Raw genomic sequence first — 15,340 nt, 5'->3', positions numbered from 1 at the left:
TCTTTGATCACTGACAACTGCTCTTGGAATCCCAAACCTATTAAAAATGTTAGTCTTGATAAAATCTACAATAGCTTGAGAGTCATCAGTTTTGGTGGCTTTAGCTTCCACCCATTTCGATACATAATCTACAACTAAAAGTATATATGAAAAACCATAAGAAGAGGGTAAATGACCCATAAAATCAATACTCTATGCATCAAATATTTTACAAATAAGAATTGGAACTTGAGGCATTTCATTCTTGCGAGTTAGTTTTCCCGCTCTTTGGCATCTTTTACAACTCTTGCAAAATTGATATGCATCTTTGAACAAAGTTTTCCAATACAAACCACTATCTAAGATTTTTCTAGCGATCCGTCTAAGTCTAAAGTATCATCCATATGCATAATAATGGCAAAAGGCTTATAGATTGGAATTCATTCTCAGGCACACATTTCCTAATAACTTAATCAGAACAAAATTTCCATAAGAAAGGCTCATCTCAAACAAAATATTTATACTCACTTTTTATTTTTGTTTTTCTAGACTTACTGAGACAATGAGATATATTTATTGTAACTAAATAATTCAATATGTCTGCGTACCAAAAAATCATATCTTTGAAACAATTAGGAGTGGATCCTCAAAGACAAATTCATGATGAAATTCAACAGTGTCACGCCAAGGCCATTATCGTAAATAAAATCAACTGATTTTCAAAAATCAAATAGCATTAGTTCATTACCGTAGGTCAAATCAAAACAAAAATCCACACCGTTCAAATATACTTATCCAACGGCATCCAACGGGCCAAAGGAAAAGAGGAGGGAAGTACCATCCACCGTCCGATTTCACGGGCTTGCCCCGTCTTTTCATTATATTACCGCACATTTCTCTGCCCAAAAATAATATCTACATTCTCGTTCACACTCTCACACTCACTTCACTTCACTTCCTCGATCGAGCCTCACTAAGGCCCGATCACCAGAATCCTCACATCTTCACCTCAAAGTCGCCGATTGCTTAAAAAGGTTCGTTTTTTTTTCCTGCTCAAATCTGTTGTTCTATGTCCCACATTTTAAATTCTGTTTGAATACAAGAAAACAAATTCTTGTTCCATTATGTTTGTGGCCCAAACAGGCTTAGATCTGGGTGTTATGTTTGTTTCAATTCTGTTTTTGAGATTCAGTTTTTTAATTCTAATGTATGATTGTTAACTGCATTCTCTCTGTAGCCAGATCTACTTCTTCTTGTTTGTTTATTTTCTACTGCACAATTTTGTTTTTAAAATAAAGCTTTTTGTGTCGTTTTTCTTTTATTATCTGCAACATATGAATCCAGATTTGGGTTCTGTGTTTTTTTTATATGATTCTATCTCTTTAATATATATCTTTTGATTTAATTTAAACAGTGTAAATATGAGAGAAATCCTTCACGTTCAAGGAGGACAATGCGGTAACCAAATTGGATCCAAGTTCTGGGAAGTTGTATGCGATGAGCATGGAATTGACCCCACCGGTCGGTACACTGGATCATCAGATCTGCAATTGGAGCGAGTTAATGTGTACTATAATGAGGCATCGTGTGGGCGTTTTGTTCCTCGTGCTGTGCTTATGGATCTCGAGCCTGGTACTATGGATAGTGTGAGGACTGGCCCTTATGGTCAGATCTTTAGGCCTGACAACTTTGTGTTTGGACAGTCTGGTGCTGGTAATAACTGGGCTAAGGGTCATTATACTGAGGGAGCCGAGTTGATTGATGCGGTTTTAGATGTTGTGAGGAAGGAAGCTGAGAATTGTGACTGTCTTCAAGGTATGATAATAATAATAATAATAATGATTCATGTTTCTTTAATCCTTTGATAGATTTAAGGATCTACTTCTGTTAGATTTTGTTTATTCTCTTTAATTGTTACAGGCTTTTCGTGTGTTTGGCAAGTCTAAAAATGGAATAATTTCAATTATTTGGATTTTATCTACTCAGTCTCATGTTTAGAAAGCACATAGTTGCTGGAGTTCAATTGAACTATTTTAATAGCTAAGTGATTTCCAGGATCCAATTCACTTATACTCTTGTTTACATGCTATATTCTGAACAACACCTTTTAAAGTTCTTCTGAACAAATCAGATTTCTGATTTAAATTTCTTACTAACTGTTTGTAACTAAGAATTGTTTTGGCACTTAAAACAGATTTAACTTAAGTACTATAGTTTTTGAAGGCTAAAGAAACTATAGAATTGGCAGTAATTTTTCCAAGTAATTGTGGCTGATGTATTCTTTTCCTTGTTTTTGCCTTTTGTTTTTGTAGGTTTCCAAGTCTGCCACTCACTCGGTGGTGGAACTGGTTCTGGAATGGGAACCCTTCTGATTTCTAAGATCAGGGAGGAATACCCTGACAGAATGATGCTTACTTTCTCTGTGTTCCCATCACCTAAGGTTTCAGATACAGTTGTTGAGCCATACAATGCTACCCTTTCTGTACATCAGTTAGTTGAGAATGCTGATGAGTGTATGGTGCTGGACAATGAGGCCTTGTATGATATCTGTTTCAGGACTCTCAAGTTGACTACTCCAAGCTGTAAGTTCCTATTAACTTTACATTCCAAGTTAATTTTTGACTTTGATGCTATTTTAATACCATTGAGTTTAGTAATGAATGATGATGATTCCTGTCTTCAATAATCATTATCTGTTGATAGTTGATTTTCTGGGTCACAGGAGATTTGTGTCCATGCTTTCTTCACTATTCCCATTCTCTGTTCTGTTTTATATTGAGGTAGAAACAGTAAACTGACTTTGATATGTTGGTTTTTCCACAGTTGGTGATCTGAACCATCTGATCTCTGCTACCATGAGTGGTGTCACCTGCTGCCTGAGGTTCCCTGGTCAGCTTAACTCTGACCTCAGGAAGCTTGCAGTGAATCTCATCCCCTTCCCCCGTCTGCACTTCTTTATGGTTGGTTTTGCCCCTTTAACATCACGTGGTTCCCAGCAGTACCGTGGACTAACTGTCCCAGAACTTACCCAACAAATGTGGGATGCCAAGAACATGATGTGCGCTGCAGACCCACGCCATGGACGCTACCTGACTGCCTCAGCCATGTTCAGGGGTAAAATGAGCACAAAAGAAGTGGATGAACAGATGATCAATGTCCAAAACAAGAATTCCTCCTACTTTGTTGAGTGGATCCCCAACAATGTCAAGTCTAGCGTTTGTGACATTCCCCCGAAGGGACTTTCTATGGCATCAACCTTCATTGGTAACTCAACCTCAATCCAGGAGATGTTCAGGCGTGTCAGTGAGCAATTCACGGCTATGTTCAGGCGAAAGGCTTTCTTGCATTGGTACACTGGAGAGGGCATGGACGAAATGGAGTTCACTGAGGCTGAGAGCAACATGAATGATCTTGTGTCTGAATATCAGCAATACCAGGATGCCACAGCCGAAGAGGAGATTGAATATGAGGACGAAGAGGAAGGAGTTGGTGAGATGTAAGTATGAACTGTGAGGGGGTTCCCTTTCTTCTGCTTTGTATTGAACATGGGTGAATCTTTCCAATGTCTGAGAAAGTGTCTGAATAGAGTTGAGTCATGATTGAATATCTGTAGTCATTAAATATTAGTGATGTGGGAGAGAAGAAAAGTTGTTTTGTATTTCTTTTTATGTTATGATTCTGGCTTTTTGCTCTCATTTCATTCACATGAATATAATTCAAGTTTTCAGTACTTTGGAAGTGCTGAAGGTGTTTATAGCAAGTAATTGAATGGACGAAGTGTCAATCCAACCTTGGGTTACTTAAGTACAAAAATATATCCATTTTATGATATTTTTTTATTTGGGTGAAATTTAAGAAAATTTGAAGTTAGAAATATTGATAAAAAGAAAGAAAATCTTTTCTAATTTAAAAACCTCTTGAAACTATTTTTTTACTTAAAATATTGAAATCATCTATTATAATATATTAAAGAAATTAATTAGTATTTTAAAAGAATATAAATAAAATTAAATAATGCTATACGCATAATATATATATATATATATATATATATATATATATAATAAATATTTTGTTTAATTTTATTATTTACTAAATTAAAATTATATTAAATAATTATGTAAAAATAATCACATAGAAAAATAATTATAATATATAATTGAATATTTTATATTTATTAATTAATTTTATAATAAGGCTTACTATTTATGTGGTTGCACTTGAATACTTTCTAGTTATTCTTGCTATTTCTTTTATATTATGGGATTAATAAATATTAACATTTTAATAGTAATCAATTTTAAGTTATTTAATACTAAATTAATTAATAGAATATTTCTAGAAACGTTTATACATTTATAGAAATTATTTCTTTTTATTCCTAATAAAATTAAAAGAAAAGTACATATTAGTATTATTAATTGTTTATTATACTTAGTTATATGATAAAATGTTTAACAAATAACTTTATTATTGGAATTTCATATTATGTTAACATAGATTATAAAATTTTAATAATATTAGTTGACTGAGTGTTAAATACCTCTAAATGACAATAAGAAATCTAAATACTCTTAATTGAAAAAGTATAAAAAGTAAAATAAAGTTCAGTTTTTTCTTGACAAATAAAACCATCATATATCTTTCTTCTTTAATATTATACAATGATATCTCTAAGTTAATACGTTAATAATTAGGAAGATTTGAATTGATTTTAACAACTAATAACACCATAAATGTAGTTTGGCATCACAATTTAGTTTGACTTTCAAATTTAAATTCTTCTTTTTTTTTTTTAATTAAAAAGTAAATGAGTTAATAATTTCATTGTAGGAAAATAAATCTAGTGTAACTAAATTATCCAAATATTAAAATATTCATAAGTATTGATAAGTTCATATTATGTATATATATTTAAGATATTTTAGTGTTTTAATAGTATGTTATATATATATATATATATATATAGAAAATATATAGTTTTACGTCAGTTAAATTAAACGATCTATTTTCAGATAATATTAATTAAGAGAGGAAAATATGAAAAGAAAATACTAAAAAAGAAGCTTAAATAAGACTGTTGTTGTCAAAGACCTATATATATATACAAACGTGATAAGAAAACTAGAATCTTTTCCCCCCTTTTGATCTAGGTAATTCTAACATAAAGTCTATAAAAATTTCTATCCAAAGTTCATTAGGAATGGAAAGAAATGCATATAACCCACGAGGTATCACTCTTGATTTAGATAGTTTACATGTAATGCATCTCTCACACACTTTTTCAACATCTTTTCTCATGTGTAGCCCAAAAAAATACTCACTCAACACATTTAATATCTTACTCACACCAAAATACTTCGTTAAACTCCTATCATGTGCCTCCCTCACAAACAACTCTCTCAAAGAAGATTGAGGCACACACAACTTGTTTTTTTTTTTTTAAAGAAAATCATCTAGCCTATAAAACTTGTCAAAACCTCCCTTTTCACATGTCCCATACACATTTACAAAATCGAAGTAAAAAATATATAAGTCTTTGATAAATTCAAAACTTAACAACTTTGCATTAAGAGTAGAAATTAAGGCATACATTCTTGAAAACTAAGAAGGTTTTCAAGAAGTGAAGAGTGAATACCAATCATTTTCCTACCTTAAAGAATTTTAAATTTCGAAGGTACTTTACTTTCTGTTTATTTTTATGTCTTTCTATTTAATATCATGATCATTGAGTTAAATATGTTAGGCTAGTTTTCATAATTGTTTAGTTTAACCTTTTTATTTATGTATGAACTTTGTTATTTATTTATTTAATAAATGACTTTTTTACCTTAATATCTTTATTAGTTTTAATTATTATTATTTGTTGACTATTATATCAATTTAATAATAGTAGTTCTTATGAAAATATTTAGGTTGAATATATTAGAGACATCATCTTTGCTTCAATCTATGTTGGTAAAAAAAACTTTAGTTGCATCATTAGTTTGAGTAATTAAAGAAAAAAACACATCACCATCTCACTCATTAGATCTAGGCCGATGGGATTATTAAGTAACTGGCTAGGCTAAATACTGTCTTTATCATATAGTTTTAAATCATAAACATTTGTGTTGTATATTTACTTTACTAGTTTATTTTATTTTTTATAAATATTATTCTCTCAAAATATTGATTTAGAGTGTTTAAATTTACTTTTATTATTTTATATTGATAATTAGTCTTTATAATAAGTGATTTCATAGTTCATTGAGAGATTAACCTCAGAGTGTTTTACCGTTTTTACTATAAGAACAATTCGTACGTTTGTGAGTTACTTAGACACATCAAGTATCCTTGATGTGTGCAATTATATTGAATAGTGGATATAACAATAAAGTAGGTAAATAAAAAAAAAAAGATATCTAAGACTTCATTGATATTTCACACACGTCACTTAAAAATATTTTCTTAAAATACTTATTTCAAAATAAAAGAAGTAATTTCTAATATTTAAACGGATGTTTGGTGGAGTAACTAGACAATGTTTAGATCTTTTAATTTCTAATAGCTATATCAAAGTGTTTGATAATTATTTTTAAATAGCTGTCGGTAGCTGTTAAGACATTAAAAGTCTCAATTTATAACAGCTCCAATTTAAAGCTTTTCATCAAAAACTCTATTGAATAGACTAAATTAACCATTATGTTATTATTATTCTTTTAATTTTGGCAATACTAACCTCATTTAAATCTTTTTAGATGAAAATAACAATATAACGTTAGTTTTTGTCTTTTAAAAACTATTAATTTAGAAATTCTGAAAGTAAAAAATAAAGTAAAATGAAATTCTTGTTTTATCATATTTAACTAATGTGTTAAACTAATTACACTAATAATATTATGACATACATTATTAGAAATAAATTTTTAGTTAATTTCTAAAATTTGCTAGAATCAATATCTATTATTAGCCATAACTAATTTGCCAAAATCAATATCTATTAATCACTTAATAATAATTTACCAAACAATTAATATCAATCGGGGTTATTAACTATTAATAAAAGCTTAACAGAAATTTCTTTAATAAAACCTCTTAAATCGACCATATTAAATACAGACAAAACCCTAAACAAAGAAGAGCTACTCGCTTACTAATAGAAGAGATAGTAGGCATACACAACGTAGTTTAGGAAAAACTTAAATAAGAACTAATAAAGAGAATATTCATCCTTTAGCCCAGAGTAAGAAAAAACTTAACCACTCTGCCCTTCATCGATATCAATGTCTCTCACCACTTAATATTATCTAACCTTTTCATTTTTTCTCTTTACAACAATAAAATGGCAAACAAAAATGCAAGAACAGATTTTGTCACTAAATTGGTGTTGCAAATTTGATGACTCTTCAACATTGAAATTGATAGTCTTCAATACAAACAAAATTGACTCTTCAATGCTGCAAATTTGGTGCTATGTGGTAAGTCTCTCTGCTTGAAATTTAAATCTTTGGATTGATATGCTGTTTAAATCACAAAATAAAAATAAAAAACTCAAAAATAAAATGAGATTGAAGTACTAATAAGCTATTAACTAGCCTCTTATGTTGAAGAGTTGTTTTGTGTTTTTAAAGGTTAGACCATTTGTTTTTGCTAAGTTTTTCACATAAATTTTGTTTATGAGCTTTTGCTTTATATATTTTTGCTAAAACTCTTGGATAATGAGTTGCATTTTAGTTGTATTCTTTTTAGATTTTTATATATTTTGAAATATAATAAGCTGTTTTTGTCGAGTTGAGAAAGTATACCTGCATATATTAATGGTTTATATTTGTTATTTACACTTTATGATTTTCTTAAAGAAATCTCACTCAAATTATCAGGTATTTGTTGAGATTTTGAGTTGTTAGGGTTGTTAGGATATGATAAGTATTTATCTTTTAAATTTAGAGTCTAGCTATTAAGAGTTTGTTATTTAGTTTCTATCAAAGTCTTACATATAAGTATAAATATAAGGCTGATGTATCTCTTTTTGATATCAGAATACAATAATGAAAACCTAATTCTTAGGTTATTTCTTTCAAGTTGGTATCAGAGCCTACCAAAAAAAAAAAAAAGGCTTTGAAACACTTAAAACAACATGAGTGGTAGAGATGGTGAACCATCTGGATCGAAACCTATTATCATTCAATCTGAAGGAGCATTTAATGCAGGAATTACGCTTACAGAATCAAATTATGATGTATGGTCTCAACTAATGGAAATGCATATTGCTGAAAGAGAAAAGCTTTCCTATATTCGGGAAAAACAAAACCACCGAATCGGGAGGATGGGTATGAAAAGTGGTATGCTGAAAACCAAAAGGTGAAAAGATGGCTGCTAATGTCTATGAGTCCAAAGATTATGAAGCGATATTTACGCTTATCCACTGCCCATGAAATCTGGACTGCTTTATCAAAAGCTTTCTATGATGGCAGTAATGAGTTGTAGCTCTTCGCCTTAAACCAGAAAGCATTTGCGTACCAAATGAATAGAAGATCTCTCTCTGAATATTATGGAGAACTAACTGCAATTTTTCAGAAATTGGATCACAGAGACAAAGTGGTCATGAAGGATCCTGATAATGTAGTTGCGTACAAAAAATCTATTGAACGACTACGGGTGCATATATTTTTAGCTGGACTGGATGATCACTTTGAGCAGGTTCGTGGAGAAATCCTACGTCAGGAGTCTACTTCAGGCCTAGAAGAAAGCTATGCCCTGATTCGACGAGAGGAGAACCGCCGTGTAACATTAAAAGGAGACTATGGAGACTCCGATGCTGCTGCTATGGTGATTCACAACAAGTCAAAGACATCTATTGGTATTAGAAAGTCCACACAAAAATGTACTCATTGTAATAAGTCAGGCCACATCAAAGATTGTTGCTTTGAGGTTGTAGGCTATCCAGATTGGTGGGATCAGAATCGAGGATCACAAAGAAGGAAAGCTAAGAATTCCCTGATTTCCGCTGTTGCTGAAACCAAAACAAGTGAGGACAATGTTGAATCAACTTCAACATTAGTTGCAACCACAAGCAAGGAAGGTAAGGTGTTTAATATTTCTACATCTGTTTGTGATAATACATGGATAATTAATTCTGGTGCTTCAAATCATATGACCTTTGATTCTGGACAGGTTAAGAAACTTAGACCATCCTTACAAAAATCTGTTTTGATAGCAAATGGTAATGAGGTTCCAATTATTAGAGAGGGATCTATTATTGCCACCAATTCTTTAAATTTAGACTCAGTTTTAATTGTTCCATCATTAAATTATAGCCTTTTATCTGTTTCCCAAATAACATCAGCTTTGTCTTGTATTGTTATTTTTTGGCCCAATTTCTGTTGTTTTAAGGATATCCAAACGAAGCAGATGATTAGCTGTGGTATTAGGCGAGGGAATTTGTACTACTTGGACATGCAATCAAATACTTCTTCCAAGTTGCATCATGCGTTTGTAATGGATGGTCCAAAGAAGGAAAAAGATGAAGCAGAAATCTGGTTACAACATAAACGACTAGGGCATGCTTCTTTTGGCTACCTAAAAAAGTTATTTCCTGGTTTGTTTAACAACATTGATGTTTCTATTTTTCGTTGTGATGTTTGTGAACTTGCCAAGAGTCATCGAAGCTCTTTTTCATCAAGTTTTAATAGAGGTCATTTACCTTTTATGATTATTCATTCTGATGTTTGGGGTCCATCTAAAATTTCAACTTTGGGGGGATCTCGTTGGTTTGTTACTTTTATCGATGATTGCACAAGGATGACTTGGGTGTGCTTAATGAAATCTAAGAGTGATGTGAGTGCATTATTTCAGAAATTTCATACACATGTTAAGACTCAATATAATGCACATATTCAAGTGCTTCGCAACGATAATGGTGCTGAATACGATAACTCTGAATTGAAGCATTATTTGGAAGAAAATGGAATTGTCAATCAAAGTACATGTGTTTATACATCCCAATAAAATGGGGTAGCTGAAAGGAAGAATAGGCATTTACTAGAAGTTGTTCGTGCCTCATTGCTTCATGCAAAAATGCCATTATCATATTGGGGAGAAGCTCTTACTTCTGCTGCATATTTAATTAACCGAAGTCCTTCACGGACTCTTGATTTTCAGACACCTTTTCAGGTTCTTAATGATACTACAACTGCTCCATCAACATCAAACTTACCTCCTCGTGTCTTCGGCTGTGTAGTATTTGTACATATTCATAAACATCACCGCCATAAGCTTGCTCCTCGAGCAATAAGATGTGTGTTTCTTGGATATGTAACAATTAAAAAGGGGTACAGGTGTTATCATCCTCCAACTCGACGTATGTTCATATCCATAGATATAGTCTTTCATGAAGATGTGATGTATTTTGAGTCTGAATTTCTGGAGGAGAGACATGAAGAAATTCAGACATTAGATTATCAATTTCATGAGGAGTATGAAGTGGTTGATAATGGTGTTGGTGATCACTCAGAAAATTATGGGATACGTATTGAGCAAGAAGATCTAACTCCATCGATTGAAGAAGAGTCCTCAAGTGAAGAAGACCCTGAATCCCAAGCTGAAATACCACGCCAATCACCTGCTGAAGATATTCCTATTCTTGAACCCGATCCACCGAGAAAACAATTACCAGAACGATCCACCAGAGGTATTTCTAAACTTAGTTATGAGCCTAAAATTTCTAGTAAAGTTAAATACCCAATGAGTCATTATGTGTCGAATCATAACCTGTCAGAATCAAATAAGTCACTGTCAAATCAATTATCTACTGTATCTATTCCTAACAGTGTGCAGGAAGCTTTATCTGATCCAAAATGGAAAGCTGCAATGAACGATGAAATGAAAGCCTTGCAAAAGAATGAAACATGGGAGCTTGTTGATTGTCCAGCAGGAAAGAAACCAGTAGGATGTCGTTGGGTCTACACCATAAAGTATAAAGCAGATGGCACAATCGAGCGATTCAAAGCAAGATTGGTAGCAAAAGGATACACTCAAATCTATGAGATTGATTACACTGAAACCTTCTCTCCTGTAGCTAAAATCAGTACTGTGAGAGTGTTATTATCCTTGGCTGCAAATTTGGATTGGTCATTACAACAGTTTGATGTTAAGAATGCTTTTTTACATGGTGAATTATCCGAAGAAATCTATATGGAGCTTCCACCTGGATGTATGTCACCAATGCAGAATAGGAAAGTTTGCAAGTTGAAGAAATCGTTGTATGGACTGAAACAATCTCCACGGGCATGGTTTGGGAGATTTTCAAAGTCTATGGGGAATAGGGAAGGTTTTTTATAGCACCCCTATCCACCTAGGGGGTGAATCCTAGCCTCCACTAGAGTAGACGAGAATTTGCCTATCCTAATAAAATTATCTTAGCCTAGTTTTACCCTATATTTATTTTATTCATCAACCTTTTTTATCTTTCTTAACATGTGAGGTGTGCAACCAAGGGTCTAGCCTCAGGTGACGGGTATTTTTGGTACCTCAACTAGTCCTAAATGGGAGGCACATTGTGTCTTTACTAATCTTAGTCGGAAGGCACTTTAATGCCTTAGGTTTTATCTTGGCATGCCATTGTGTCTACATTATTTGCAAATTTTTATTTTCCTAATCTAGGTGGCAAATTCATTTTAGCCTTAGTATTTAAGTATAAAGCATGCGAGACACGAGGGCTTACTTTGGTAAGCTTCCATTTTATTATCTTGGCATGTGGGATGATCAAAACAATTAGTAAGTCCAATTTATCCATTTATTTACATGTGAAGATCATCAGAGTAATGGAGACCATACCTTATTCATAAAGAAGGCAAATGGGAAGATCACAGCTCTCATTATCTATGTTGATGACATGGTAGTTATAAGAAATGATCCAGAAGAGAGGAAGGCATTACAAGAATACTTGTCCAAAGAGTTTGAAATGAAAGACCTAGGTTGCTTGAAATATTTTCTTGGGATTGAAGTTTCAAGATCAAAGAAAGGAATTTTTCTGTCCCAAAGGAAGTATGCATTGGATTTATTGCATGAAACTGGAATGTCAGCATGTCAACCAGTTGACACACCAGTTGAGGAAGGCCTGAAGTTGTGCATTGAGGTAGACCAAGTACCCATTGATAAAGGAAAATATCAGAGACTTGTAGGAAGATTAATGTATTTAGCTCACACAAGACCTGATCTTGCGTATGCTTTGAGTATTGTTAGCCAATTCATGCATAATCCTGGAGAAAGGCATATGAATGCTGTCATAAGAATCTTATGGTATTTGAAGTCTGCACCTGGAAAAGGAATTTTGTTCACTCAACATATGGATTGGCAAAACATAGAGGTTTACACTGATGCTGATTGGGCTGGATCAATCGATGATAGACGATCAACTGCAGGATATTTTTCGTTTGTGGGTGGAAATCTTGTGACATGGAGAAGCAAGAAGCAAAATGTTGTTGCCCGGTCTAGTGCAGAGGCTGAGTTCAGAGGAATGGCTGTTGGTGTGTGTGAAGCCTTATGGTTAAAATAAATTTTGGAAGATCTAGGTTACGCACTGAGACAGCTAGTTAGATTGTATTGTGACAATAAAGCAGCACGTGATATAGCTTATAATCCAGTACAGCATGATCGGACAAAGCATGTAGAGGTTGACAGATTTTTTATCAAAGAGAAGTTGGATGAGAATATCATAGAATTGCCTAAAGTATGTTCTGAAGATCAGTTGGCTGATATCCTTACCAAAGCAGTCTCGAGTCACATGTTCTTTAAGTGTCTAGGCAAGTTGAGCATGTATGATATTTATGCACCAACTTGAGGAGTGTTGAGATTTTGAGTTGTTAGGGTTGTTAGGATATGATAAGTATTTATCTTTTAAATTTAGAGTCTAGCTATTAAGAGTTTGTTATTTAGTTTCTATCAAAGTCTTATATATAAGTATAAATATAAGACTGATGTATCTCTTTTTGATATCAGAATACAATAATGAAAACCTAATTCTTAGGTTATTTCTTTCAAGTGTATTATTTTATCCATTTTATTAATTTTATTTTTTTATATTATTTTATCCATTTTATTAATTTTATTTTTTTACTCTACATTTATTTTATTTGATGAAATGAAGGAGAAATGTATGTAAAATTGGTAGATCCCGACCCATTGACCCACATTAATGATGGTGGGGCATGAGTGTGAGAGATAATGGATTGATTTTGATATTTTTGAGTTTGAGTCCACCTGTATTTGAATTAATTTTTAATAACTTTCATATAGTGCTAATGGATAATAAAAAAAAAAGCAAGACAATTCTTTAAACTGAAAGATGTAGGAGAATCATCAACAACTAAAGAACCTTTAGTATCTAGAGTTGATACTTATGTACCTATTACAAAATCTGAATCTCCTACTCAAGTTCATCGTACTGAATTTGATGATGTTATTCTTGAATGAGATCTCAGATTGCATAACTCTATATGGAAGTAGCTAGTGAATTGACATGACGAAATTAGACGTGCTTATAATAAAATGGGGCCTTTTCAACTTATCTTAATTGAGTATCGGCATCTTTTATCCTAGTTGAAGGAAAAATTACCAAACGTTTAGCATTCCTTCATACTTGGCGCTTATTAAAACATAATCAACTTGAATTTGAGACAACTATTTGAAATTTCAATTGTCTCATTTTAAAAATCACCGTCGACGATTTCAACAATCTTAGTTCAAGCAATTTTCCTTGGATAGAATGTTGTCCTCCAAATGATGCTTCATTTTGCTTTCCATATTTTCTGTCCAAAAATAATAAAACTTTTCATACTACATTTACTGTTGAAAGTTTTAAAAATTGGAAAATGGTGAGTGAAGAGACTAGATGTGCTTTATTGATGCATGTAGGAGGTCCTACTTCTCAATATAATAATACTGTAAAATCTGTTGAGGCATTGATAAATCTAACTTAAATATAGATAAAATTTTACATGCATGGAGTTCAGAAGAAATTAAGAAAAATCAATTACATTTCAAAGTACCAATCGATAGCATTTGTGTTAAAATTGGAAAAGCCAAATTTTTGCTGAAAAATGAGAAGAAAAGAAAGAGAACCCAAAAACTACACTATTTTATTCAACTTTAAGTCAACCTTTAAATACACTAAAAATATCAAATGAATGGCTAAATTTAAGGCACAATCAAAACTAACAGAAGTATATTCCTATGAAATAGAAACAAGATCAAGAAAGCTAAAAACTAGGACTCATGAAACCTACTAATTATTGACCAATTCAAAAATAGATTTTTGTATTATCTTTAACACTCTCCCATAAATGCAAAGATTTATAATTCCTAAAACCAAAAGTATATTGCAGTTTTGAGATAATGTTGGTCTCTTCAAAATGGTTTTGCTGTTCTGAGACTTACCGGTATCTTCAAAAACATTAATTAAGATAAATATTCTTCTGGATGATGATCTTCTTCAATTGCCTCCCAAAGATCTAAAGCTTCAAGATGAGTTGTCATTTTAAGGACCAAGCTTGATAATTATTGCTATAAAAAAGGTGGTATTATGTTAGACGAGGTGGTTACAATTTTTATGATTGTTGGTTTTCTATAGAAAATACTCACTCAACTCGCAAATCCTTTAGGATTATTTTGTTCTCGGATACCGAATTGAAAAATGAGAAGAAAGAGATAATCTAAAAATTACACTACTTTATTTAACCTTAAACCAATCTTTAAACACATAAAAAATATCAAATGAATACCTAAAACTCAAAGAACAATCAAAACTAATAGAAATATCTTTCTATGAAATGGAAACAAGATCAAGAAAGCTAAAGACTAGGACTCACGAAACCTACTAATTATTGACCAATTCAAAAATAGATTTTTGCATTATCTTTAACAATTTTATATTCTAGTTGATGAAGCAAAAGATATTTCAAATACAAAGTAGATAACTATTGTACTTGAATTTGTTGATGTTGATGGGTTTTTAAGAGAACGGTTTCAGACACTACCACTTCAACACTAAAGAAAGAAAGATTTGATGTCCTAGCTCGATATGGTTTACACATTTATAATTTACAAAGTCAAAAGGTCTGATGTAGCTAATAACACGCGTGGTGCATGGAATGGATTACAAGCTTTGTCTCTAAGAGATTGTCCATACGCATATTATGTTCATTGTTTTGCTCATCGATTGCAATTTGCATTAGTTTCCGTTATAGAAAATGAGGTTTCATTATGGCAATTCTTTTTGAAGTTGACATGCATTGTCAATCTTGTTAGTGCTTCTCCTAAACGACAGGTTGAGCTACAATTTGCTCAAGCTATTAACGTCGCATATATAGTAGCTACAGGT

The 15,340-nt window shown here is 32.1% G+C and overlaps 1 protein-coding gene across 1 annotated transcript; it reads left to right on the top strand.

Moving 5' to 3' along the window:
• The first annotated feature begins 852 nt into the window (after positions 1-852).
• On the top strand, positions 853-3,739 carry LOC8268806 (tubulin beta-5 chain). Its single transcript, XM_002523201.4, has 4 exons — positions 853-1,013; positions 1,394-1,794; positions 2,292-2,561; positions 2,803-3,739. The coding sequence occupies exons 2-4, from the start codon at positions 1,401-1,403 to the stop codon at positions 3,477-3,479; spliced, it is 1,341 nt and encodes a 446-aa protein (XP_002523247.1). The 5' UTR covers positions 853-1,013; positions 1,394-1,400; the 3' UTR covers positions 3,480-3,739.
• The last annotated feature ends 11,601 nt before the right edge of the window (positions 3,740-15,340 follow it).

This window comes from Ricinus communis, chromosome 1, assembly GCF_019578655.1.
Source record: "Ricinus communis isolate WT05 ecotype wild-type chromosome 1, ASM1957865v1, whole genome shotgun sequence".
In the NCBI taxonomy this organism is placed as follows: Eukaryota; Viridiplantae; Streptophyta; class Magnoliopsida; order Malpighiales; family Euphorbiaceae; genus Ricinus; species Ricinus communis.
The sequence above is the reverse complement of the archived record's forward strand: the minus strand, read 5'-3'. Positions and strand labels throughout refer to the sequence as shown.

Bases quoted from the DNA above. Each gene is read 5' to 3' on its own strand.
- LOC8268806 (XM_002523201.4), top strand. From the start codon at position 1,401: ATGAGAGAAATCCTTCACGTTCAAGGAGGACAATGCGGTAACCAAATT. The intron at 1,795-2,291 runs GTATGATAATAA...TTGTTTTTGTAG, and splicing joins GAATTGTGACTGTCTTCAAG to GTTTCCAAGTCTGCCACTCA. The intron at 2,562-2,802 runs GTAAGTTCCTAT...GTTTTTCCACAG, and splicing joins CAAGTTGACTACTCCAAGCT to TTGGTGATCTGAACCATCTG.